The following is a 25,476-nucleotide window of genomic DNA, read 5'->3' as shown; positions in this document are numbered from 1 at the left end:
GGTCGGAAAAGCAATTCAAACGAAGTCTATAAAACTGCTGCATTTTATTTATTTATCATATTTTCATCTAGCAACTAGATTTTCTTCACGATATAAAAAGTTTATACTACAAATCTTTTGTATCCTTAAAAATATGTCATTTCAACGCATAAAATACTTATTTCAAATCAAAAATTACAATTTAACTAAACTTTTGTTCATTTCAATATTTAAATTATAAAAAAACCGCTCTTTTAAAAAAAAAAAAGTTTATTGTGGTTCTATGGTGTTCTATGTATGCCTCTTCTACCGAGGGTACATTCACCCTACATTAAGCCTAGCACTTCCTCGGTTTCTGTGTCAATGTCAATATCGTAAAAGCAAGGCCTTGTTGGTAATCCAGGCATGGTACTCATCTAAAGATAAAGCAAAATTAAGAAGTTCCATTTCTGTTACAAAGGTTCCTGTTACAAAAAGCAAATACGAAAGTAATTACCGTTCCAACAAGAGGGTATATAAACCCTGCTCCGACGCTGGCCCGTACATCATTTATAGGTAGTATAAATCCTAAAAAAAAAGACATTTTGGCAAAATTCTGAAAATCGCAAAAAACATCAAAAATAAAGGTAACGATGAACCTGCGCATGTTAATTATTTTGGATATTCATACATCAACAACAACACGTCACGGTTGCTTTGATAACGCTCAAACTCGTCATGAGTTATTCAAAAAGAGAAATAAATTTACGTGTAGAGAAAGTCATTTTGGTTCGTAATTCTGACCAGTATTTTATTGAAAGATATATTTTTAATTCCAATATTTTTAGCCGTTTCTTAATTGGGAAAAATCATGAATCTCGGAGAGAAGATGCTCCCCCTTTTTTAACTCTATGGTTTGTTTAAATAAAACTAAAGTTTGAAGCTTGAAAAACTTCAAACTACAAACCAAAAATGGTCACATTAACCAAGTTTAAAAACCATATAAACCTATAGCACCAACTTGTATCGCATATTAAACTTCTTTTATTAAAAGTAGCTTGCATATTTTAATTTAAAAAAATTACTAATAATTATAAATAATTACTAAATAAAAAAAAATATAGAGATATAAAACAACGAGTAAAATTTACCATAAAATATTGACATCATAAAACTAAAGAAGTCACAGTAAAGTTAAACTAAAATAAAAACACCGTAAACTTAATTTTGAAAAAACCAGTACCTGTGGGTGCCCCTTTGAGTTCTGGATTTGATGAGAGTGACAAATGGGTTTTTGCCATACAGATTGGTAAATCTTGAAAACCCTAAAATTTTGAGAATCTAGTTAAAATTTCGTAGATTAAATTTTTAAATTTTCAGTCTGATAAAGCTAAATATAACGTTATTTTAGTGAATAAATTTTATAGAATGGTAAGGTTTATACTTGCCACATCTAAAAGACGCTGCGGAAAACAAGTAACGGGGACTTACTAGAATAACTAACGAGAGTTACTAGACATACGGGAGTTTTAGAAAAAGTTATAGTTAAAAGCAGATTTAGATTTAACTTTTCTCTTTTAATCCTAAAAGGACGGGGGAAAAAAGTTACGTTAAGGACGGCTGGGGTATTAAACTACCCCTACTGAAAATATAGGTTTTTATACAAAATATGTTGAACTTTTTAAATTAAAATACGTGCTTTTAACAGAAATATCAAATTTCTCAATTTTTTTAAAATAAAAGTGATACTTGATACAATTTATTTAATAAAAACAAAATAAATCTTCTAAATAAGGCAACTATTGCAAACTATTTTCCTATGAGCCTTGCAAACAGAATGACTACATGATGCACATTGCAGATGGGTTTTTCTGTCATGAACACTAGGACACATATAGCATCTTTTTATGTGCTGCTCTTGAATTGGTTGACCTTGATTTAATAGGTTATTTTGTGCAATTACTTGGCGAAGATTACTATTTGCAACTATTGGTGGAAGATCATTTGCATCAAATTTTTTAATAAGACTTTTTGATAATTCTTTTAAAAATTCTCTTCTTCTATGAGAAGCCCCATTTTTATAATTTGGGTGAATTGACAAGAATAAAATCAAAGAATTGTATGCTGCAATATCCAAAATATTACAAAATATAGTAAATGGCCATCGGTTACTCTTTCGGCGACTCGAGTAGCACCTGAGAACATGGTCTAACGTGTCAACTCGATGTAAGGCTGGCAAGAACTTTTTTGGTATTTCTCCTTTATTTTTTTTAATGGTGCCAGTATATGTCATTTTACGTCCTAGCAATGCCCGTGCAAGATGAATGTTTGTAAAAAAATTATCAGCTGTTATGTGTCTACCACTTCCATTTAAGTGATTTGTTAGTTCAAGAACTACTTGTGTACCTTGTCCAACATCACGTACTCCATTTACTCTACCAATATATGGTTGCAAGTTTATGCAATAAGAGGTTTCAACATCACATAATATCCATATCTTCATTCCATACTTTCCTGGCTTAGAAGGTATAAACATCTTAAATGGACAACATCCTCTAAATGTAACTAGTTGCTCATCGACAGTAAGATATGCACTTGGATTGTAGTTGTTCTTACATTTAGTAATAAACATTTCCATTATAATTCTTAAAGGTGCAAATTTGTCTTCAAATCGTCTTTGATTTCTTGTTTCTCTCTCATCAAAAAGAATGCATCGTCGCAAGTTAACAAACCGATCTCTTTGCATTGAAGCTGAAAATATTGGTATGCCGTCTAATCTACTCCAAAGTTCTTATATGCTTTGATTTTTAGAATGGAACACTCCAGCTAGGAGGAGAACTCTAATAAACTCATAAAGCTCATTTACTGTCGTGTCAACCCATCCTTCTAGTTTTATTCTACGAGCTTCAGCATTAATGCAGTTGACAATAATTCTAATCATTTCTGGGGTTATAAAGAGTTTAAAGGCAGTATCCACACTTTGGCCACAAACCTGAGCTACAAACGTTGTTGGACCAGTTGGTTGTTGAATAATATTGTGTGCACATGGCTGAGCAGCATCTACATGTGGAAGTTTACTCCAAATTTCCTCACCATTCTTTGAGATCATGTTTTGATCTAAAATGTGATTTTCCTGAACAACTTCTTCATCACTTTCATCAGATATGATAGCATCTGATTCATCGTTAGCTGTAATATTATCTTCTTCATCATCTGTAAGGTTTTCATCAGCTGAGTTATCACTTGAAGATAACTCATTTAAACCAAAAATAATATTATTAGCCTTGACTGCAGCATTTCTTCTTGGGTGACTCATTATACTAATTATGTTTATTCTAAAAAATAGTTTAAGTGTTTATCAAACCAAATATGTGAAAAATATATAACAAACATTTTAGGCATTATTATTTTGTATCAATAATATAAATATTTTTGACATAAAAACAAAATATATGCAACATGAGCACACTATTGTTGTTACAGTGATTGTATATATATAATGAATATATGGTATAATTTACTCATAAAAAAGATAAGAAATACCCTGTACCTATTAAAAAATAACTAAAACACAAGCAAGTGTTAAACTAAACATAATTTATATAACTATTTATTGATTCACTAAAAAATGAGAAAACTTGCATGGGATATAAAAATACCCCAACCGTCTTTAATGTAACTAAATTTTCAACAAACAATATTATTGTCAATTGATTAGTAAAACAAAAACATTTTACACTAACAACTTCCTTAAATGACAATAAAAGATGTTCTGAAGTGGCAGTTTAAATAGACAAAATTTGTTGATGTGGCAGTTAAAAATAAACTCCTCTGGGGTAGTAAAATACCCCGCCATCCTTTAAGGGTTAAGTATAAATAAAATAAAGCACTGTCAATAACAAAAAAAAGCCAGCATAAGTCAGAAAAGTATACTAACAGAAATCAGAAGCAGAATACAATTTGTTAGACGAAAATGACATGAACGAACGATATCCAAGGGTGCTTATTTCTAGAAATTATTCTTGTCTAGATTATTTAAGTTTGTCAAGATTATTCACGTTTGTACTATTTATCCGTTATCATTCGGGATAAACGGTAAAAATAACGTTTTCCCGTACAAACTTCGGTATCAACCTTTTAAGATCAATTAAATTTCCTAAAGTTTGTTAAAACAACAACATTTGGTGTAACAAAATTATATTTTGTAACATTTAAAAAATAACTTAAACAAACTCAGTTCAATTATTGGGCAAAATCTTGAAAGGCTTTAACAAAATATTAAATTGTATAAGGTAATTAAAGTTTTTAGTGGAGTTTTATAACTAAATATTTTAAATACTTTTACTTGTTTTTCATTTACATTGTGATTTTTTACATCTCAATTAGAAGAGGTTTTTGAAGAGGTTTTCGAAGAGGTTTTCGAAGAGGTTTTCGAAGAGGTTTTCGAAGAGTTGTTTTTATTTATACTTTATAAGCTGTTTACATTAAAAGACAAGACATTAAGTTTAAATTAAGATTATTTATGGTGATTTGTACGCTATCATTAAATGGCAGTTGCTATGGAGATGTTCAAAAATTTAGAATATCAGTGTTTTTGTTATAGCAAGTACTCACCACAAGGAAAACGCAAATTGTTGCTGAAACGTCTTCTGACCGTTCTCCCCCTCTTTGATGGATTTCAATCCATCAAATATTTGTTTTTTAAATTCAAGATGATTCCATTTATACCATCCTGATAGCAAGGGAAGCAATTCTTGAATCAGAAGCAAATTGTCCTCCAATTTATCCGGTCAAAAAATAGTAATGAGTCATTGATGTATCATCTCTAATATCAGCACTTTGTTAAATTACTGGTCTAGAGTTTAACAAACTTTTGGCACCTGTAAAGGCTGTATGAAGTTCTTCATCTGTCAAATCAGCTTTTCAAAGTACTGCAGTAATCTCTCGTTTTGCAGCTTTTATTATTATCTCTAATACACCGCCAAGGTGAGGTTCTAAGAGAGCATTGAAATACCATTTGATTCCTTTGTTGACTATTGAACTGTTAATTTTATCTTTATCTAAGTTGTTAAGAAGTTCTTTTGCTTCACTATTTCCACAAACAAAGTTTGTTCCGTTATCTGACAGTACTTCCACAGTTAATCCTCTTATACTTACCATCTGATAGAAACGCATTTAGAAACAAATTAGTATTGTTCTCCCTCTTCCTTAAACAGTAAGAAATGTTCCAGCGAAATCCATACCAGCTCTTACAAACGCTCGTAGTGGTTCTGTTAGGCGAATGGCTGGCAGAGGCAGCATTACTTGCTGGTTAGAGTTGGACTTTCTTTTTTTAAATTTATTGTATCGTAATTCAGCTTCACGGATTTCTCCTCTTCTTCGTATGACCCAATATCATTCTGATAATTTTGTAAACAGTTGAGTCGTTAGCGTAACGTGATTTCCATATTCGTGAAACAGTATCTTAGCCAAATTTGTTAATATGTGAACTTTTGGCAAAATAATTGAATATTTCACATCATAAGGTAGGTATTCAGCATTTTATAATCTGCTACAAGAGTGCATTAAATCTTCTTCATCTAATTTTGGCTTTAAAGAAATAATTTTATTTGATATTAGTTGTGTCTTTCCTTTCAACAGGCTCTTGTATTCTTCTTTGAAGCTTTCTTTTTGAGCTTTGACAGTTTAATTTCGTTTTCACTTTCTTAATATTCATCAGTTGTAAGTTCACTTTTTTTATATAAATTAATTTCACATAGACAGTCGCTTAGGAATCTATCTATACATCTGTTCACTCTGGCTAATTTTTTCCAACTTGAATCTATTTCAGCCAGTTGGTTTGTGTTTTGGGTGGAAGAAATAGTAGTTATCAATGCAGCCTTTTTTTTATTTTACTAGATGTTTCCATATTCATTTTGATACAATCAGGTGATGGCCTCTTTTCATCCAGAAAGTGTAAAAAACTCTGCCCATGCCATTATGTTTTGTTATTTACCAAATCTTTCACTGTAGTTCTTCTAGCAAATAAATTAGCTACATTAATTTTTGTTGGTATGAACCTCAATTGCTTCAGCTCAGTTTTCAATTATATTAATCCATAACAAATAGCTTTAATTTTCGACTTTGGTTTGATTTGCCATTGAATATTCAAGCACATATCACACCATAAATTTACATCTTTAAGCTGAACTTTTAAAGTTTCAATTACATTTTCTACAAATTTTAAACCTAGAATAGCTCCAAGTAACTCCAAGTCTTGGAATACTGATATATTTCAAGGGGCTTACTCTAGTTTTTGACAATATGATTCTGCATGTCAATTCTTCTGTGTTGTATAAAAAATATTGGTAAGCAACAGTCCCATAAACTTTACTAGATGCATCATTTTTAACAACTGACGTCCTTTGCAAACATAAAGGAATTATTATCATTGGAAGATCTTTTAATTCCTGAAACAAATTCTAGTCAAACAACATTGCCATTTTTCATTGACAAAAATCTTTTTGTAAAGGTTGTATTTTCTGCACATGTGAAATGGCTTTGAAGGTAAATAAATCTGGCTTTCCTTTACAGACAATTCCAAGTGTCTCTACTGATGGTAACTCTCCAGAATCTAAATTGGTATGTTCGGCACAACCAATATTTGTACATTTCAGCTGAAAGCCACAGTTCTGATAGCTCATCATATAATTGAACCCCTGTCTTTTTATTAACAAATGAACTCATTGTATTACCCATAGGTTGGTTGATCTATTGAATCATCCATAAGTTGAGCCAAAAACTACTTCTAAAGCAAATGTATATTTTTCTGAATGTTTTTTTTGCGCGCTCTTGTGTTACATATTGTGCTTTAAAATGCAGCAAGTTGATTCCAAATATCATTTGATTAAATTTGAACACTTCTGGTATCAGGGGATCCAGATTTCTCCACAGAATCCAGTTGGTAATTTCCAACTATTGGATAGGTATCAACTACTGGATGTATTTTTATTACCAATTCTCTCTAAGTATCCGATCTCTTGATAATGTTATTATCTATGCCAAAACTTTCATTCGTCATTAGGAGCTTTTATGTGTTTGCCAAACAATTTAATACCATTGTACAATTTTTATCAAATTGTCTGGTATCTTGAGCTCTTATCTTCCATTTTCAATCCTTAGCAAGTTCTGCATTATAATTAGTGCTTTAATGTCGCCTGAGTTTGTTATATTTCTTCTCTGCAAATCCTCATTACCTTCAATTTCCCATAACCTTAGGATGTTTTTTATGTCTTCCATGTCCTTGTTGCTAGATGTTAACTTGTGTTAATAGGTGCTCAAAAAAAACTGCTAATGCATGTCCATCCAAGTTTTGCAAGACAAGTAAGGTTTGTTAGGCCCTTCTTTTACTTCCTTTTCTGCAAGTGTAACTCAACATAACTGTTGGCTTCAGCCCAACATCTGGGAGTTTAATACTCTTTAAATGTTTCCATTTGTTTAACATTGAAGTCCAATTAACTGCTTTTAAATTTCCTGATAGCAACTGTAAAGGCTTGTATTGTAATGTAATTTTTTTAATCAAATGACTTGAGCTAAAATTCATCTGGCACCATTTCAAAGAAATCAACTTGACTATCATGTTGACAGTTACTTTTTTTGTTTTACCTTGAAGTAACAGTTCAGCTGTTACATGAGCATTCAGGTACATCTTGGTAGTACCATCATCAAGTAAAGCGTTGACCACAACCTTTTTAATTCTGTTTTGTTTTGTTAAGTTCAAAAGAACGCAAGGTTAAGTTCTCCTGAACGTAACAAAATTTTCAATGGAAAAAATTTTGAAAAAAGTAGGTTCTATAAATAGCCTAAAAAAAGAACTAGAGACCATTTAGAGAAGGATTCCAACTGAAATTTGCACCATTTTTGTTAAATCCGTATAAAAGAGATGCATAGCTTGCAAAAAAAAAAAGTGGTTGGGAAATATCTTAAATACTAATTTTGCTATTTATTGTCATTGTGCTAATTTCAATTTATCTAGTTTTTTTTATTGATTTTTTTAATAACTGTATTGAACAACATTTTAAAATAAAATTATGTTTTTAAATGACATCCTGGTGCAAGATATAAGAAAAATTTAATGAAAAATTTAAACAAAAAAATCTGAGTATGCTTCCTTTTTTAAACCACTGAGTGTGGTATACAAACAACATGGTACTCATTTACAACAACCATATTTGTAATTAAAATATTTGTGGTAATCATATTTGTAATATCTTTTTGTAAATCATTTTTTTATTTCCTTATGAAACATTTGGGACATTATGTACTATTCTTTTACTATCATTTTTTTTTACATAAGAAAAATTCAGAAAATGTCATAATATCATTCCAGAACTTTTTAAAGCATGCTTCAGTAAAAAACAAAAAAAAAAGCTTTTGAACTCTTGATAAATGCAACATAACGAATTAAGAATTACAACATTAAGAATTTACTTACTTGCTTTGTATAGGTTTCTAGTTTTCGCTTTGCTTTCTCCGACAGCTCAATGCCATCAGCACCATATATTTTGCATGCAATAATTTTTATCTTCTCTTCAAGAGGAAGCTAAAGAGTTGTGGTTTAAAAAAAAAAACACCTTTAAACCATTAAAACATAAATATGTCCTAGATATATTACACAGAGAAAAAGCTTTTGTTTTATGTTGCATGAGATGTTTCATATGATTTTTGTGTTTCCCAGCACCAATTTAAAATCTGAAGTCAGATCATCTTAACACATTTTGTTAAACTTGTGGCTACTACACACCGTCAAAGTAAAAAATATGATGCTTGTAAAACTTACCTATAAGTCCTATGTGACCGAGACAAAAACTGGGCTCTGCATGTTTTGTTATAATTTTATAGAGCCTTTGTTACTGGACAAAAGAAGAAAGAAAGGCTCCATTTGTTACATTTCCCAGATTTTGGGATAAACCAATGAACCGCTTGAGCATTTTTTTTTACCATAACTAAATTTAAAATTTATTATTTGAGCTCATCTAAACAAGCCCTAAAGGTAATCAGAAGAAAAAAAGGAAAGGAATTTCCAAATGTTCTTAAATGTGAATAATATTTAACCTTTTAAATTTTCTGAATGAGTTCATTTAAAAACATTTTTGCAGACTGGTTAAATGTGATGTTAAAGACTGCAGAAAAAAAAAACTTATGTATTTGTGATCAAGAAAGAAAGGTAATTAACAACGTAATTTTTAGATTATAGTAAAATTTAGTTGATGATTATCAAAAATCCATAAAAGCAAATTTATGCTTACAGGAGGCCTATAAAAATAAATTAATGCAAATATTTTTGTCTTTTGCTATTGTTTATTTATCTTAATTTTTAAGTGGAATTCCAGGGGTAATAACTTTTTATTATGGCTCACGGTGCTCTTCTTTCCGGAAATTTTTCCTGAAACAGAAGTAATAAGCTTTTGTAACAAGGTTGGCAATAAATTGCCTATTGAGCTTACTTGGATGGTGTGTAGCAGCCACAGGTTTAACAAAATGTGTTAAGATGATCTATACATTTTTGTTTGTATAATGAAGTCATCTTTAGTTCTATGTAAAAAATGCATATCGAAAAGCGCATTTTCATTAAATTTTAAAAAATTTAGATACTAGTGAATGAAGGAGAGTACTTAAAGGACCAAAAAGCTAAAAAAGGTGAAAAAGGTTCATTTCAGATTGGCAATGTTGATTAAAAAGAAGAATAAAATATAAAGAGAAACCAAGTAAATGGAACATTAAATAGACAAATCTTGTGTTGAAAGTCTTGACACATGTATATAGGTTTGTTATTATTTTTTCCTTTTATTTTTATGCAAATTTTTTATTTTTATTTTTTTGCCAGACTAAATCTCCAAAAAATATGCAATGACAAAAGCTGGAGTTGTGAACCATGCAAGAATTTTGAAATTTGCTTTATGTATCATGTATAAGTAGACTAGAACAAAATCTGTCTTTAGAGTTGATAATGATAACTTATTAAACAATTTAAGTATATTCTCTGATGTGGTTTGCTTCAGGTCATGGTCATTATAAAGGTCAGGTCATTATAAAGATTCAGCAAAAATGATCAACCAAACTAAACTATAAGATAAAAAGATAGAAGAAGTTGCCTTTAGAAACTTATTAGCTATTAATTCATTTTTCTCTTTACAGTAAAATTTTGTGTATTGATTATGAATGATGAGAAAGGAAACCGAGACAAAGCTATAGATCAAATACTCAACATTAGCAAGCTAAAAATTGAGAGAAAAAAGAAAGAAAAACTGTACGATAGTGTTATGGCCCATTCTAGAACTTTCTAGATACAACAGAACATTCGAGAATCTTCCATAGAACCCTCTAGATATATGATAACGTTCCAGAATGTTCTGTATCTTTCTAGGAACTTTCTATTTTATTATAAATATTAAGTTTGTGATATTATTGTATTGTATTGGTATTACTGAATCAAAAATAAAAGCTTTACAAAAATCGAACTTTTCTTTGGATCTGTTAAGAAACATAACAGATTTTTGGCGACGAAGATCTCTCTATTTTCTAAAAACTACTCATGGAAGAAAAACACGGTGCTACTCTGGTAGCGATATTGGCAGAAATGCAGAAGCTGCAAGAAGCTAGTCAACGACAACTAGCCGAACAACAGCGACAAATCAAAGAGCAACAAGACGCCATTGTCAAACTGCTTGAAGACAATGAATCAAAGGTCACTCAAGATTTTGCTGCTTTTGATTCAACAGCTGAATTATGGGTCGACTATCAGGAAAGATTCGAAACATTCGCTAAAGCTCGGGGTATAACAAGAAATAACAAAGCTGCTTATTTTCTCAGTTGTCAAACTCCAGTCATCTACAAACAGTTGTGCAATCTTGCAAGCCAACAAGAGACTCCTTTGACAGTCAACCATCTTTCGTATGATCAAATTGCTCAATTCATGAAAGAACAATACAATCCAACCAAATTTCTTGTTCGTGAAAGATTCAAATTTTGGTCAAGCATTGGTCGAAATCAAGGTGAATCTATTCCACAACTGGTTGCTCGAATTCGACAATTGGCTGCAACATGCGACTTTGCTAACATCACAAATCCACTGGATGAAGCTCTTCGAACACATTTTATCTGCTCTATTAAAAATGAAGCAGTGCTCAAAGCTCTTTTCAAGTGCAAAAATGAAGATCTAACTTTCGCCAAGGCGGTAGAAATAGCAACCGAAACCGAGGAGGCCGCCAAGGTAGCCAAGGAAACTGCCGTTGGTCCCTCAAAGTCTCCGATGTCTCTCCCAATCAATAAGTTGGGGCAACATAAATCGGAATCCAAATCCTCAGCTCCTCGACAAAACAAATCTCAGACTGAGTCAACCGCTTGTAGAAGTTGTGGCAAATCGACCCATGAACGCAAAAATTGCCGTTTCAAGGACGCCGAATGTAATTTTTGTGGTAAAAATGGTCACATTGAAGCAGTTTGTTTCAAGAAAAAAGCTGAATCCCGAAAGACGGTCAAGCCTATATTCATTTATGGACAGACTAAAGCACTTCGCCAAGTCAACCAAATCAATGTTGATGATGAAATTACACAAAATCTCCAAATCTATGGACTCTTCCAAAGTTGTAAAATATTCAGTGGGAGACTTGGTTTATGCCAGATACTTTAGCTCAAGTAATGATTACAACTCAAAATGGATTACGGCTATTGTCACTGAAGTATGCGGTCCTCGATCTGTCATAGTGAAGACAGAGCCTGATGGTCTAGTCTGGCATCGTCATATTGAACAACTCAGGCATTGCTACAACTCCGGGGAGGTGGAGGAGTCGATAATAGTGCAGCCTGATTTGTTGTCGTGTGAGCCTACTGGTCAAAATAAAAAACAAGTCAAAGCAAGACGATCTAGTAGATGCAAATCAAAGAATAATCAAAACGCTTGCTCTTCGTAAAACCAAGCTGGCGAGGAGATGTTATGGCCCATTCTAGAACTTTCTAGATACAACAGAACATTCGAGAATCTTCCATAGAACCCTCTAGATATATGATAACGTTCCAGAATGTTCTGTATCTTTCTAGGAACTTTCTATTTTATTATAAATATTAAGTTTGTGATATTATTGTATTGTATTGGTATTACTGAATCAAAAATAAAAGCTTTACAAAAATCGAACTTTTCTTTGGATCTGTTAAGAAACATAACAAATAGTAACAATAATTGGGAATGGTATCACAAATACTAAGCCAGACCTTCCTTCTAAAAAAAATACCTCAAAATAAAACAATTGTTTTGTATATTGATGATTCTTAATTTCATAAAACTGATGTTTTTGATTTTATCAGGTCAATTTCATATGTTCCTTTATATTGATACTTTAAATATATTAACAACTGGACCATTTGTTTTCATCTAAAAATGATAAACAGAAAGCTCCTCTTTGCTCAGCAGAGAGGTTTGAACTCAGCACTTCCAAATTGGGAAACAAATAGTGCATGAGTCAATACTAAACTTTTTGTTCCCCAGTGTTAACTATGTATTTATCTTTAGTTTTGTTTTTTCAATTAAGAGCTTTTAAACATAGTGACACTGGTGACAGGGTAACATGGTAGCACCAACAACACGCTTAAACCAAAAACATAACAAAATACTTACCTTTAATTCATAAAGAAATTGAAAATTGCTTCCTTGGTTTGATACTTTGACCACCATTTTAGCAAGTTCTTTTGCACCCTCACCTAAAGCAAAACTGTAAACTTCAATAAAACTAAAAATTCTTTGACATTTAGTAAAATGCTTTTTATAAACCAACAGATATAGCTGCATTAAAAAAAGTATCAAAAATACAAATATTTAAAAAACATATTTCATTTTTAAATTAGGCTAAGACCTCCATCACTCCAGTGAGTACAAACAACAGCATTTGCAGCTCCAGCTTTCTTAGAAAGTTCTATTACAATATTTAACTCATTATCTGTGTCAGAGCTACAAAAAAAATTACATAAAGTTTTAATAGCTTCATTCAAAACTTTAAAGGGCTAAAAACACCCATCATTTCTGATAGATTTTCATAGAATTTTAGAACAATATACAGGGTGTTTGATAAGTAGTGAACAATTTCATTTGTCTGTTATTTAATCAGCCAATGAAAATATTTCTAGAATGGTCTTTTTAAACCTAAATAAGGAAGGAATATCATGTTGTAGATTGTTATTTTTGAGAACACATTCATGAACAATATTTCTATGGAAGACAGAGTTTTCATCATTAAATGCTATTATGGAAGTGGGGATGAAAGTGCAACAGCAGCACTATGAAAGTTCAAACAAGCACGTGGTTTGATAAAACACCCATTCACCACACACAGCATCAAAAAGTTAGTTGATCAGTTCAAAGAAACAGGCAGTGTTCTCAACTAGCAGAAATCAGGTAACCCTTCTTTAGAAGAAGAACAAACACTAGTTGTGACAGAATCATTGCATCATATTGCTTTGGAGACAGGTTGCTGCTCCACTCAATAAATTGCAGATGATACTAAAAACCCTAAAATATCTATTCATCATATCCTCCGCAAAAAGCTCCAAATGTCTCCTTACAAGTTCACCATGCTACAGGAGTTGAAAGCAACAGACTTACCACTTTGACTGCATTTTGCTAATTGGCTGTTTCAAAACAAGGAACTTTTGAACTTTGTATTGAGGACTGATGAATACCACTTCTATATCAATGGCAATATAAATACAAAGAACTACTATATATGGTCTAAAGAAGAATTAGTTAATTGCATTCAGCAAGCAATAGCAAACATTTTACAAGAAAAAACAGCTACAGCCATCAACAATTTTGTGGCCCATTTGGAAACTGTTGTGTAAGAAAATGGAGACCATTTCGAATATCTATTTTAAACTACAACAAATATTCTTAATTTAGTTCTGTTTTTAAAATAAAATTTACTCTGGTTTAATTATTTTTTGTTTTTGCTAGCTTATGTTAAAATTGTGTGTTACTTTTCAAACATCCTGTATTTAAAAAAAAAAATGATTGAATTGTTTTTCTTCCACATTTTTTTATAATAAAAGATATTTAAAAAATATCTTTTATTATAAAAAAAAAAAAGTGAAAAACAAAACTCCATATTTAATTTAAAATCAAAATGAATTAATCTTACTGAAACTTGTTAAGAGCAACGATAACAGGAATTCCAAAAAACAAAGCATTCTCAATTTGCTTCTTTAAGTTACTGAATCCATTTTTAACCAGCTCCACATTCTGTAGATAACAAAATTTATAAACAAGAACAAATAAGGCTAATCATAATATGATACAAAAAAAAAATATTCTGAATTAAAATGTAAAACTTCAAAACACCTATAGAACAAAACCATAACAAACCTCAGTGCTATATTCTTGAGGGAGAGGAGTTCCTGCCACAACCTAAAAAAGTTCAAAATGTTAAATGGTAATCGAGACATAAGTATTTTCTAAACTCTTTATAAATTGGCAAATTTTATATAAAGTTTTTTTTATCATAAGAAAAAAAAAAGCTATTTGCAGAATTATAACTCAAAGTTAGAAATACATACTTTTGGACCACCTCCATGCATTTTTAATGCTCTTATTGTTGCTACCATTACAGCACAATTTGGTATCAAACCTAACAAAAACAATAGGAAGACACTTTATTAAAGTGGAAAACAAAGAACAAGAGTTTACAAAAAGAAAAAAATCTTCTTTGACAAACTTCAAGTAAACTAGAAAAAGATGTTTAAAAAAATTGATTCAGTAAGTGTCAGAAGTTTGAGTTTAGTTTTTATACAAAACAATTTATGCTAAACTTAAAAATTATTTATTATGAGGAGAAAATTTACAATAACTCATTAGAAAAGGAAAGTAAGTTGAATTTTTGAAACATTTACAGTACAAAGAATTAATTATTAATTTTCAGGACTCTTTATTACAAACTTTAACTTTATGCTCTTTTTTGACCATCAAGCAATTTTAGTACTTTGCTTTAACATAAAAGTTACTAAGTTATGATTAAAATAAGTAGAGAGTGGCTTACTACATGCATGGCAAGCTAAGTTGGTTCAGAAGAGCACAAATTAGGTGGCCATTTTTCTAAGTTTACCATATTTTGAATTATCAAAGCTATTATTTTTAAGAATTTTTGTTATTAAGAGTTACTATCGCTCATTTAGAATGTAACTACATAAAAGTACGAACTAAATACTACCCTTTTATGCAATACTTTAAAAAAAAAAAGATGTAAAAATTTTTTGCTAATAGTTTATTCAGAGTCACATATAATAATCAATGATATAAAGTAATACAATATAAGGTACCAATCATATAATGTACTGATAAGATATAAGGTACCGATAGGATATAAGGTACCGATAGGATATCAGGTACCAATAGGATATAAGTTACCAATAGGATATAAGGTACCAATAGGATATAAGGTACCAATACAATATAAGGTACCAATACAATATAAGGTACAAATGATATAAGGTAATAAGATAACATAATTTTTTTTATTTTAAAGAAATATACTAAATAATTTTATATGAAGTTTAATGAAAAAAAGTAAAAAATAAAGCAATAAAAAATTACGCTACACCAAAATTGGTTAGAATTAGTATTTAGGATAGCAAGCTATGCATTTAAGATAACAAGCATCTCATTTATGATGCATTTAAGATAACAAGCACCTCATTATGATGGATTTCATTGGTTAACATTATTTATCTTACTGACAAGGGTTTTTTTCAATACAGTTCTACCATGATAACCATTTGTTTACTGCAATAATCTGTTATCAATTTTATCAAGCTGGCACTAAAACAATGGCATCATAAATTCTCTGTTGGCAGAATACTTTTTTTTGCACCAAATTGGTGGATTGCAACATCTTTAAAACAGTTATTAAAACATTTATACTCTATATTTGTCACACTTAGAATATACTACCCAAAATCAATATAAATCACTAAATTGTTTAAAATGTCACTTAAAATGATCATCACATTAAACCATTTAATCAAATCATGCATAAAGAATTTTCACTAACATCTAACAACAGATTCTAATGTAAATAGACTTCAACTGTCTAGATCAAGCCAAACAATTTGAAACAAAATTTGCAAGTAGTATGTAAGTACTGATAAGCCCATCTCTAGACTGTTTCTATTTTCTAAAAAATTAAGTTTGTTTTTTAATAAGGGAGTAATAACTTATTTTTTTACGCCCTTGCATTGCATCCCAAGCTACAACACCATTGCATCCCAAAGAACAACACCTTGGGATCTAAGGTGTTGTACCTTGTGACTAAATGAAAAAGTGGATAAAACTTTAATTTAGCAAATAAATCTTATTTAATTCTAGAATTTTTTTCTATCAATCTCAATAGCAACAACTTCCAAGCAACAGAATGCACTTCTTACTTTTTTAGCATATGCATCTGGAAATAAAACTAGAACTCTCTATTTTCATCCAATTCACATTCCTGCATTTCTGTAAACAATTTCAAAGTTTCAAACCTGAATCAACAGGTTGTAAATTCATTTTCCAAAAAATTTTCTTTTAATACAGACCTTCACACTTACGAGTGGTGACAGGTTTCTTAGTCAAACAAGTGGTGGCAGGTTTCTAGTCAAGTAACAAATTTTCTTGTTATCTGTCAAGAAACCTGCCACCACTCATTTGTAAGTGTGAGCTTAGGACATAGTTGTATTTTTCAAATGTATTCATAAAACTAAAGTACCTTATATAAGAGCAGTGTATCGTAAATTTTGCCATTGTTAAACCTGTTTAGCACTTGTATTTAAAAACTATGGCTTAGACTTTACCCATAACAACTGCATTTTCCTATATATTTTATGTTTATCCCATTTTAGAATTAGAGAGTTTCCACCAAATATAATGAGCATTAAAAATTTATATGCTAGATCTTCTAACCTTATTGATGTTCAAGAGATTTTTATTGATAATTCCTGTATACAAATATAAAAATAACAGTTCTTCAATCTAATTCTAACAATATTTATAATATGCAATAACTCAAATTTTAAACCAACTTAAGTAGGTAATGGAGATTCAAGATAAAACTAAAATGCTTTGTGAATGAAACAATAAATATATAATTATCAATTAGATGTATTATTTTGCAAAAAGAACTTAAAACTAATAATTTACTTAAAAATATCTCTTACCACTGTTTCTACATTTGATATTAAAAAACTTCTCCATTCCTATGTCAGCTCCAAATCCAGCTTCAGTAACTAGATGAAATTATTTTTAAAAAAACTCATTATTTTATTTTTATATATATATATATATATATATATATATATATATATATATATATATATATATATATATATATATATATATATATATGTACATATATATATACATATATATATGCATATGTATATGTATATGTATATGCAATAAAATATTAGTATATACATAAAATTGGGTATAAAGATTTATAGGTATATACTAATATTATATATATATATAATCTTTACTTAGTTTTTACAATATGCTTTGAATATTAATGTACCTTGATTTAAAGTAACAAACAAAAGAGAACTTACTTACAAATCCATTCTCACCAACCATTTTTAATGCAATTTTATCAGCAATTATAGATGAGTTACCATGAGCAATATTTGCAAATGGACCAGCATGTACAAAGACTGGAGTTCCCTATTTAAGACAGTATTTTTGAACGTTTTTTTAAACAAATAAATTAAAATCAAAAAGTAAAAAGAAATCTTTATAAAATGTTGTTGTTGATTTCAAGAAATTAATAAAAATAATCAAAATAAGCTTTTTTTGTTTATCTAATTTTTAACTTTTTCAAAATATTAGATGAATGATTGCTGATGAATTTGAATAGGAAAAATGTTTACAAGTTCTTTTATTCCTACCTCCAGAGTTTGCATCAGATTGGGTTTAATTGTATCTTTCATCAGAACTGTAAGTGCACCACCAACACCCTAGTATTTTATGAGACTTAAAATAACAGCACACAGCACATTGGGGAAAACCAAGAAAATTACATCATATATATAACATTTATATATAAATATATCATATATAATACATTTCAAGAACAGTTTGTTAGTATTTCACTTAGTTTACCAAATCATCAGCAGTTATCGGATTTTCATCTTTATCACTGGCCACCACAATATTGCCAAGTCTATTATTAGATAAACTTTGGTTAGAACTGAAGGCTCTGAATTAGGAATACCAGGTAGAAGTATTATTTCTACCCTATTTTACTATAATGTAGCATGCTTTATACACAATAAGTGTTTTGGAGAATTTTGAAAACTTTTTATATTTCAGAGAAGAAAATAACTTTTCAATTAGTGTCATTTATACTTATAATTTTATCTTGCATAACACAATTGTAAGCAAAATCATAGAGAACCAAGAAAAAAACAATACTAAACAAAGATTTGTAATAAAAACCTTTCTCTCATGTCTTTTAAACTTGTAGTCAGAGCTAGAATGGCCATTATTTCACTACCAACAGATATGTCAAATTGGCACTTTTAAAGTTATAAACAAATGATAAAATTAACAACATCAAATATACCATTACTGCAATTTTAACTAAAAAGTTAAATAAATTTTTGTTACTATAGACTGATAATTTTAAAGTTTAGAGAGTATCAATGTGTCTTAAACAAAGTTTTTTTTAAAAAAAACATAATTTTAAAAATATATACTTTATACTTTTCTAATTGCAAGCAATCCATAACTTATAATATACTTTTAACTATGCTGCCATAACTGTATAAGACTTTTCCCTGTCTAAAAACAACTTCATCATCTAGAGCATGTATAAGAAGTTGTTTTACCTCACGAGCATGCTCAATTTCTGTTGGAGATTGACCAATCGTTATTTTCCGCAAGAATCTGTCATTAGTATCCATTACTAAACAATGCCATAGCAAATAAAATGAACTGTTAAAGTTGCAAAGTTATTATCAATTAAATATTTATTATCGAAACCAGTTTATGAAAGAAAAGGCCAATACAACCAATTACCTCTTTGCCAGGTGATAGTATCTTTTTTAAAGTTCAATCGAACAAATTGACAAATTTCTTCTGACGTTAAACTATCAGGGTCAGACTTGTTAATACCTAGTTTCTAAAAATAAATCTTTTAAAAGTAAAATCAATAAAGTTTATAATTAAAATTTTAACAAATTTAAAAGTAGTTAAAAAAAAGTAATTTCAGAAAATAATATTAAAAGGAATTTTTCATGGTAAAAAAAACAAAATCACTCTTATTATTTAAAGTAAAAATCAAGGATTTATAATAAATTAAGAAACATAATAAAATATAAGATATAATAAAACATAAAATATTATAAACCATAACAAAATATAAATATATTGAAACGCAAACATATTTTTACAATATTTCTAGTAGGAAAGTATTAGATATTCAGACAATACTTACAGACAATGTGAGGCATCTATCTAATGTAAAATTTTACAACATTTTGAAAAGTGCACATCTGTTCATCTCTAGAATGGGTGTGGTTTTTATGTATATTTCACTTTTTTGGTTGTTTGATGTACTTTTGAGGATTATACAAGCAAAAAAATTTTACATAAAATCATTCTTAATAGATTTTGTTCCTTTTGTTTTTGTTTCGTTCCTTTCTTAATAGAGCAATAGTATTGCACTTTACATTACATGAACCTATTTGATCCTAATAGAAATGTTATCATAAAAAAAAAACACAATTATTAAGAAAGAAAACCAACTTTTAATTAAAACTTACATGTTTAACATAAGACAAACAAAAATTGAAATTGTTGCACCAAAACTAACAAAGTACAAATGATTTATTTTCATGAAAAATTCTCATCAAAGTTTTTTTGGATTGTGTTATTTGATAAAGAATCATAGATCATGGCAGCACCAATATTATTGATATATTTACCCAACCCTGTTAACTTGTTACTTTATTTCATGTTTAATTTTTTGCTTTTGTTCACCACTCAAACCACCATTTAATCATACCCTAATTCAGTCAACCAAACTTTAAAAGCTTTAGGCTCACATAATAAAAAGCAACTTTTATTGCATCAAATTTTTGCTCTGAACAAATTTTGAATTTTTAAAATGATAAGACAATAAATGAATAAAAATGTTTGAAAAAAAATTGTGAACCAATTGGAGCAAGTGTGAGAAAAAAATCTCCAAAGAAAAAGTTATCTTACTTTAAGCCTTTTAAACATAACAGGGGCAAATGTTCTGACACCATTTTTTACTGGAACAAGTCGATTCCATAGAGCCTAAAATATTTTTTTTAAAACAAATATTATGCACATGATTATATAATAACTACCTCACAATTTATTTTAAAAAATACAAATACATACATAGATTCATACATTACAAACATATATTATATAACATACATATATTACATTACACACATACATTACATCACATATAAACATTACATCACATCACATTATATCACATTACATTACATACATATATAACACTTAGAAATGACCCCAAATAATACCATATCTTTCTGTGTTGCCTCATGGAGCATTCTGGCATCAATAGCAGCAGCTGAACAAACAGAACTTTAAAAAAACAACTTTTTACTTAGCATTTTTACTTTAAATTTTTTTCAGAAAAAAATTCAAACTCAATTCTAATAAAAGTAGAATTAATCCAACATTTTTAGCTGTCAGGAAATCATTTGATTGTGAATGTGAGCAAACATAGTCATATGGCTATGGTCATATGGCTTAACTTAAAAATGTCTAACAAACTACTGTGTAAAGTTTAATTAGATAACATTTAAAATCCATAAAAAGGTGTTACAGAGAAAACAAAATACTTACCCAGAAGGTTGTTTGCTGCTGTGATGGCATGTATATCACCAGTTAAATGCAAATTAAACTGAAAGGTTCAAGAGGTTTGTTACAAATATATCATTTGTATACAGTATAGAAATGACAACAACAAAAATTAAACAATGAATCAATATTGCACCCATTGTAAAATACTTTAAACAATTAGTTATTATTCTCCTGCTATCATAAACAGATTTTTTTCTAAATAGTTTTGATACATAATTTCTGACTTTAAAGAGTTTGTTTGACCAGGAAACTAAAGTTTGCACAGCTTAAAATAAACTTTGAAAGATCCTATAATAATGGCTTGATAGTTTTATTTAATTGTTTTTTTCAGCTAAATGCAAGTAGTATGTAAGTACTGATGAGCCCACCTCTAGACTGTTTCTATTTTCTAAGAAAAGAAAAGCAGAAAAAAGCAGTGTATTGTAAATAAGCTAGCTAAATGCATTTAGTATGACTATTATAAATATACTAGTTTTTTCTTAAAGATAAATTGAAAACATTAAAAATCATGTGAACTTATGTTTATCTATGTTTATAACTTTCTAGGCATGCTATCAGAAAAATCTGCCCACCTTTCTTGATCAAAAAAGGATGTAAGAAAGCTTAAATGTATTTAAACCAATGTATTTCTGAAAAATTAAGACTGTCAAGATTACATATTAATAGAGAAAAAACAAAGAAAAATTAAGTTTTACAGAAAATTCTGACTTTCTTTTTGATGCCTCCCATAAGTTTCTGGACTGAGTGATTTTTGTAAGTTTTAACAGCATAATCCAATTTTTTTTCAAATCTGTAGCTGATTTTACTGTTTTTCCACTTAATTTCAATTTATTTTTTATAATGGCCCAATATTTTTCAATAGCACATAATTCGGGGCAGTTAGGAGGATTCATCTTTTTCAGAACCAACATCACTCCATTATCATCGTAAAACTTTTGAGCATCTTTTGAGTAATGTATTGTGGCTAAATCAGGCCAAAACAATACTGAAGTACTTCTATGAGCTTTAATTAGTCATTTTATACAAGAAAGACAACATTTCACGTATTCCGAAGATTTCATTGTGCCCAAACAAACATGAATTGGCGATTTTTTGCTGCAAGAGCAAAGTGCCTGCCAAATCATCAATTTTTTCGAAAATTTATCAGTCATTACATACTTGTATTTATCACTCACATTTCCTCTTATTTTAGAAGCATAGTAGCACTGCCCAGGAATTTGTTTAAAATCTATTTTAACATAAGTTTCGTCATCCATCAAAATGCATCCATTATGTTTTGTTAACAAGTTGTCATACAACTTTCGAGCTCGACTCTTTGCGGTTGAATTTTGTTTATCGTTTCGATTTGGCATTTTAACAACTTCAAAACTTTGATATCCAAGTCTCTGTCACCATTTGTGTACAAAAAAATTAGAAACCTTCAGTTTTTTTGCTCGATATCTATCAGACCTATCAGAATGTTCTTCCAATAAAGTCTCCAAACGTTCGAGAGCTCTAGGATTTGCTGTGCATTTTTTTCGACCACTTCCTTGTTTTCTCTGAATAGTTTTCTGTTCTGTAAACCGTTTAAGAACAGTATCTACAGTTCTTCTTGATATTTTTAATGATTTCGCCAACTTTCTATTCGATAAAGTTGGATTTTCTAAGTGTTTGTCCACAATCAAAAATCTTTGTTTAGTTTGCTCGGTTGACATTTTGAAACTAAATAATATTTTTAATTATTTTTTTTGCCAAAATGCTCTATTATACAAACACTACCACACACACAAAAATAATTTCAAAAAACGACCGTTAACTAGCTTTACCACACCGCAAAAGGTGGGCAGATTTTTCCCATAGCATGCCTTATGCTTATATAAAAACTTACATAAAAATTTTAATTGTTTAAGCAACATTGGATTTTAACATGTAAAATTTCTCTTAACCTAAGAAACAAAGACCAAAGTAAAAAACATACTTCTTCCATAGGAATAACTTGGGAATAACCACCCCCTGCAGCTCCCCCTGAAAAAAAAAGTAGCATAGAGCTTTTTAATTTAGTTAAAAGAAAAGTTTATTTGATTTAACAATCATCAGTTTGTTAATTAATAATTGACAAAATGTTTCACAACTGATGACATGAATAATAAAGAAATGAATTTTAATTACAATAAATAAACAATAATGATGAAAAATAGATAACAATTTGAAAGGTGATTGAAGATGATGATTTGGAAGATAATATTGATGATGATAATGATGGTGGTGTTAGAAATAAAGCTGAAAAATATAAATAAAAAACAATTGATAACTATATACGCACCTTTTATTCCAAATGTTGGACCTTGAGAAGGTTGACGTACACAGGCAAATGTTTGTATATCTAAAACAGATCCCATAGCTTGTGCTAACCCAATTGTTGTAGTACTCTTTCCTTCACCCAGCGGAGTTGGGGTAATTCTAAAAAGAAAATGTATAATTTTTAACACCCATTCTTGTTTAGTAAACTACTTTTTTTTAATAAAATTTGAAAATCAATAACTTAAACAGTTTTGATGATCAATTGACACTATTTACTAATGCTAGTAGCATTAGTAAATAGTTATTGTCAATTGATCATTGTGGAGAGTGGTGGTAAAGAGGATGAAAAAAATTTTTTTCCCTTTTTTTTTTTTTTGTCACTTTTGTTAAAACTTATTCCGAAAAAAAAACCTAAATCTTCAGTTTTTATGCCCAATATTGTTGCTATGGTAATAAGGTTTCTATAGTTATTTTAAACAGTTATTTTCTAAGTGCAATGTTCACAGATTTTTCTAAATAAATAAAATATTGAGATAAACCTACCCTGTAACAACAACATATTTTCCATCCTTTGAAGATTTTAGACGCTCCAATACAGAAAGAGATATTTTGGCTTTTGATTTTCCATAAAGTTCAACCTTAAAAAATTTATAGTATCCTTAATGTTAGAGACTAAAAGATTTATGACACCAGTTATAATTAAGATATGTGACCAGCTGGGAGAAAAGGTACCTAAAGTGACATTAAATGATGCTCCTACAAATTGTGGAGATATTAAATTTACAAAAAATACTATTCATACATGCATTTTTTACAAAAACGGCTTTAAAAATGTAAGATAATGTAATCAGCCATAACTTCAAACTCAATAGTTACAAGTTAAAGTTTGTCCATACAATGTTCATACAAAGCAAAAAACATCAAGAATTAAAATAGGTAAAATTTGACCTCAACTTGTATTTTACTGATTTTCTCACACTTATGGTACCTTTTATATTAGTTCATTGATATATTAGTTCATTGCAATATTAGTCTGGTATATTAGTTCATTTATATATTAGTTCATTGCAATATTAGTCTGATATTAGTTCATTGATATGTTAGTTAACTGCAATATTAGTCTGTAATATTAGAGACTAAAACATATTTTCTGATAATATAAATCTACAAAAATGCTTAAATTACTTCATCTGGCAATAAGCAAATTTCTTCTGCAAGAATACCAATGTTCTTTGGAGTTTGAGAGCGTGATATCGAAATATCACTAAAAATACAATAATACAAATTAAAACTGTGTTACAATTTATACATAAAATTACATTAATAACTTTTGTTTAGAATGCCTATAACTTGCTTTGCTGACAAATGATAAACTGCTATTTTCTATTGGGGCATGGGGATGTTTTGTAACTTTACCTTTATTAAATTAAACTGATGCTTAAACAGCTCATCCTGTTCTCTAAAACAAACTTAAACTTATACACCTGTTACCTTAAACCTATGCACCTGTTGAACTTAAACTGTTATCTAAAATAAACTTAAATTTATGCATAAAAAGCTGATTGTTATCTGAAGTAACATGACTTAAACAGAAACTACTCATTTTCTTAATACCTGAAAAAAAGAACATAAGGCTTAAACAGGTCATTGCCCTGTTATCTGAAATAAAAGTTTCTAGTAAAATTAATACAAGTATTTCAGATATCTTTGTTTAAACTTAAATGCACAATATTTTTTATAACCTACTTTTCTTTTCAAAATTAAGTGTAGTTGAGTAAAAAAAAAAATACATAAATTACTAATGATCATGCACCTAGGAACTGGTCTTTGGGATTTGAGAGGCAACTTGGTTAAATTCCACATTTCTTTAAACAATTGGTTAGAAAGTAATAAAATATGTTCAGTGGAATACCTAAGAACAAACAAGTAGTTTAGTAAAAGAAAAATAATTACAAAAAAGTACAAAAATGCTTTTTTTTCAAAGCTACTATTTCTGTTTCTAAAAAAAAAGTTTAAACTAAATTAAGAATTTTTCAAATAGATTATTTAAAACGTTGCTCTGTTTTTTTCTTTTTCAAAATATGTAAACAAGCGAAAGCACTAAATTTTATAGTTTGTTTCATATTTGGAACTCTTTGGGGTTATTTGGATAAACTGTATCAAAGCAGAACTTATTTATAAAAACTTAAAATAACACACAACTCTTTTAACCAAAAAAAAAAAAAAAAAAAAAGGGGGAGGGGGCGCAGAATTTACAACCTCTTGTCTTGTATCTTATTTTAAGAATCAAAACAGACAATTTTAGACTAACACAGCAAATA

General features: G+C 29.3%; 1 protein-coding gene across 1 annotated transcript; it reads right to left on the bottom strand.

Moving 5' to 3' along the window:
• Nucleotides 1–29: 29 nt before the first annotated feature.
• Nucleotides 30–25,096, bottom strand: LOC145185649 (C-1-tetrahydrofolate synthase, cytoplasmic-like). The gene is made up of 24 exons (XM_090097660.1): nucleotides 24,969–25,096; nucleotides 24,341–24,419; nucleotides 23,699–23,793; nucleotides 23,178–23,314; nucleotides 22,833–22,879; nucleotides 20,858–20,915; nucleotides 20,530–20,579; nucleotides 20,216–20,290; nucleotides 19,028–19,130; nucleotides 18,838–18,914; nucleotides 18,446–18,525; nucleotides 18,110–18,170; nucleotides 17,896–17,964; nucleotides 17,560–17,671; nucleotides 17,170–17,238; nucleotides 14,539–14,609; nucleotides 14,348–14,389; nucleotides 14,124–14,224; nucleotides 12,846–12,940; nucleotides 12,611–12,693; nucleotides 8,432–8,539; nucleotides 1,202–1,283; nucleotides 476–546; nucleotides 30–395 (listed from the first exon to the last, which is right to left on the bottom strand). The coding sequence occupies exons 1-24, from the start codon at nucleotides 25,016–25,018 to the stop codon at nucleotides 306–308; spliced, it is 1,905 nt and encodes a 634-aa protein (XP_089953786.1). The 5' UTR covers nucleotides 25,019–25,096; the 3' UTR covers nucleotides 30–305.
• Nucleotides 25,097–25,476: the final 380 nt, after the last annotated feature.

This window comes from Hydra viridissima, unplaced genomic scaffold (genome assembly GCF_058129835.1).
Source record: "Hydra viridissima isolate aposymbiotic clone 2 unplaced genomic scaffold, HvirCarnegie_v1 scaffold_9, whole genome shotgun sequence".
NCBI lineage: Eukaryota > Metazoa > Cnidaria > Hydrozoa > Anthoathecata > Hydridae > Hydra > Hydra viridissima.
The sequence above is the reverse complement of the archived record's forward strand: the minus strand, read 5'-3'. Positions and strand labels throughout refer to the sequence as shown.

Excerpts from the sequence above, each read along its gene's own strand:
- LOC145185649 (XM_090097660.1), bottom strand. The coding sequence starts at position 25,018 with ATGTGGAATTTAACCAAGTTGCCTCTCAAATCCCAAAGACCAGTTCCT. Across the intron at positions 22,880-23,177 it reads TCCAACATTTGGAATAAAAG|GGGGAGCTGCAGGGGGTGGT; the intron begins GTGCGTATATAG and ends TTTTTTTTTCAG. Across the intron at positions 20,291-20,529 it reads AGGCAACACAGAAAGATATG|GCTCTATGGAATCGACTTGT; the intron begins GTATTATTTGGG and ends AAAATATTTTAG.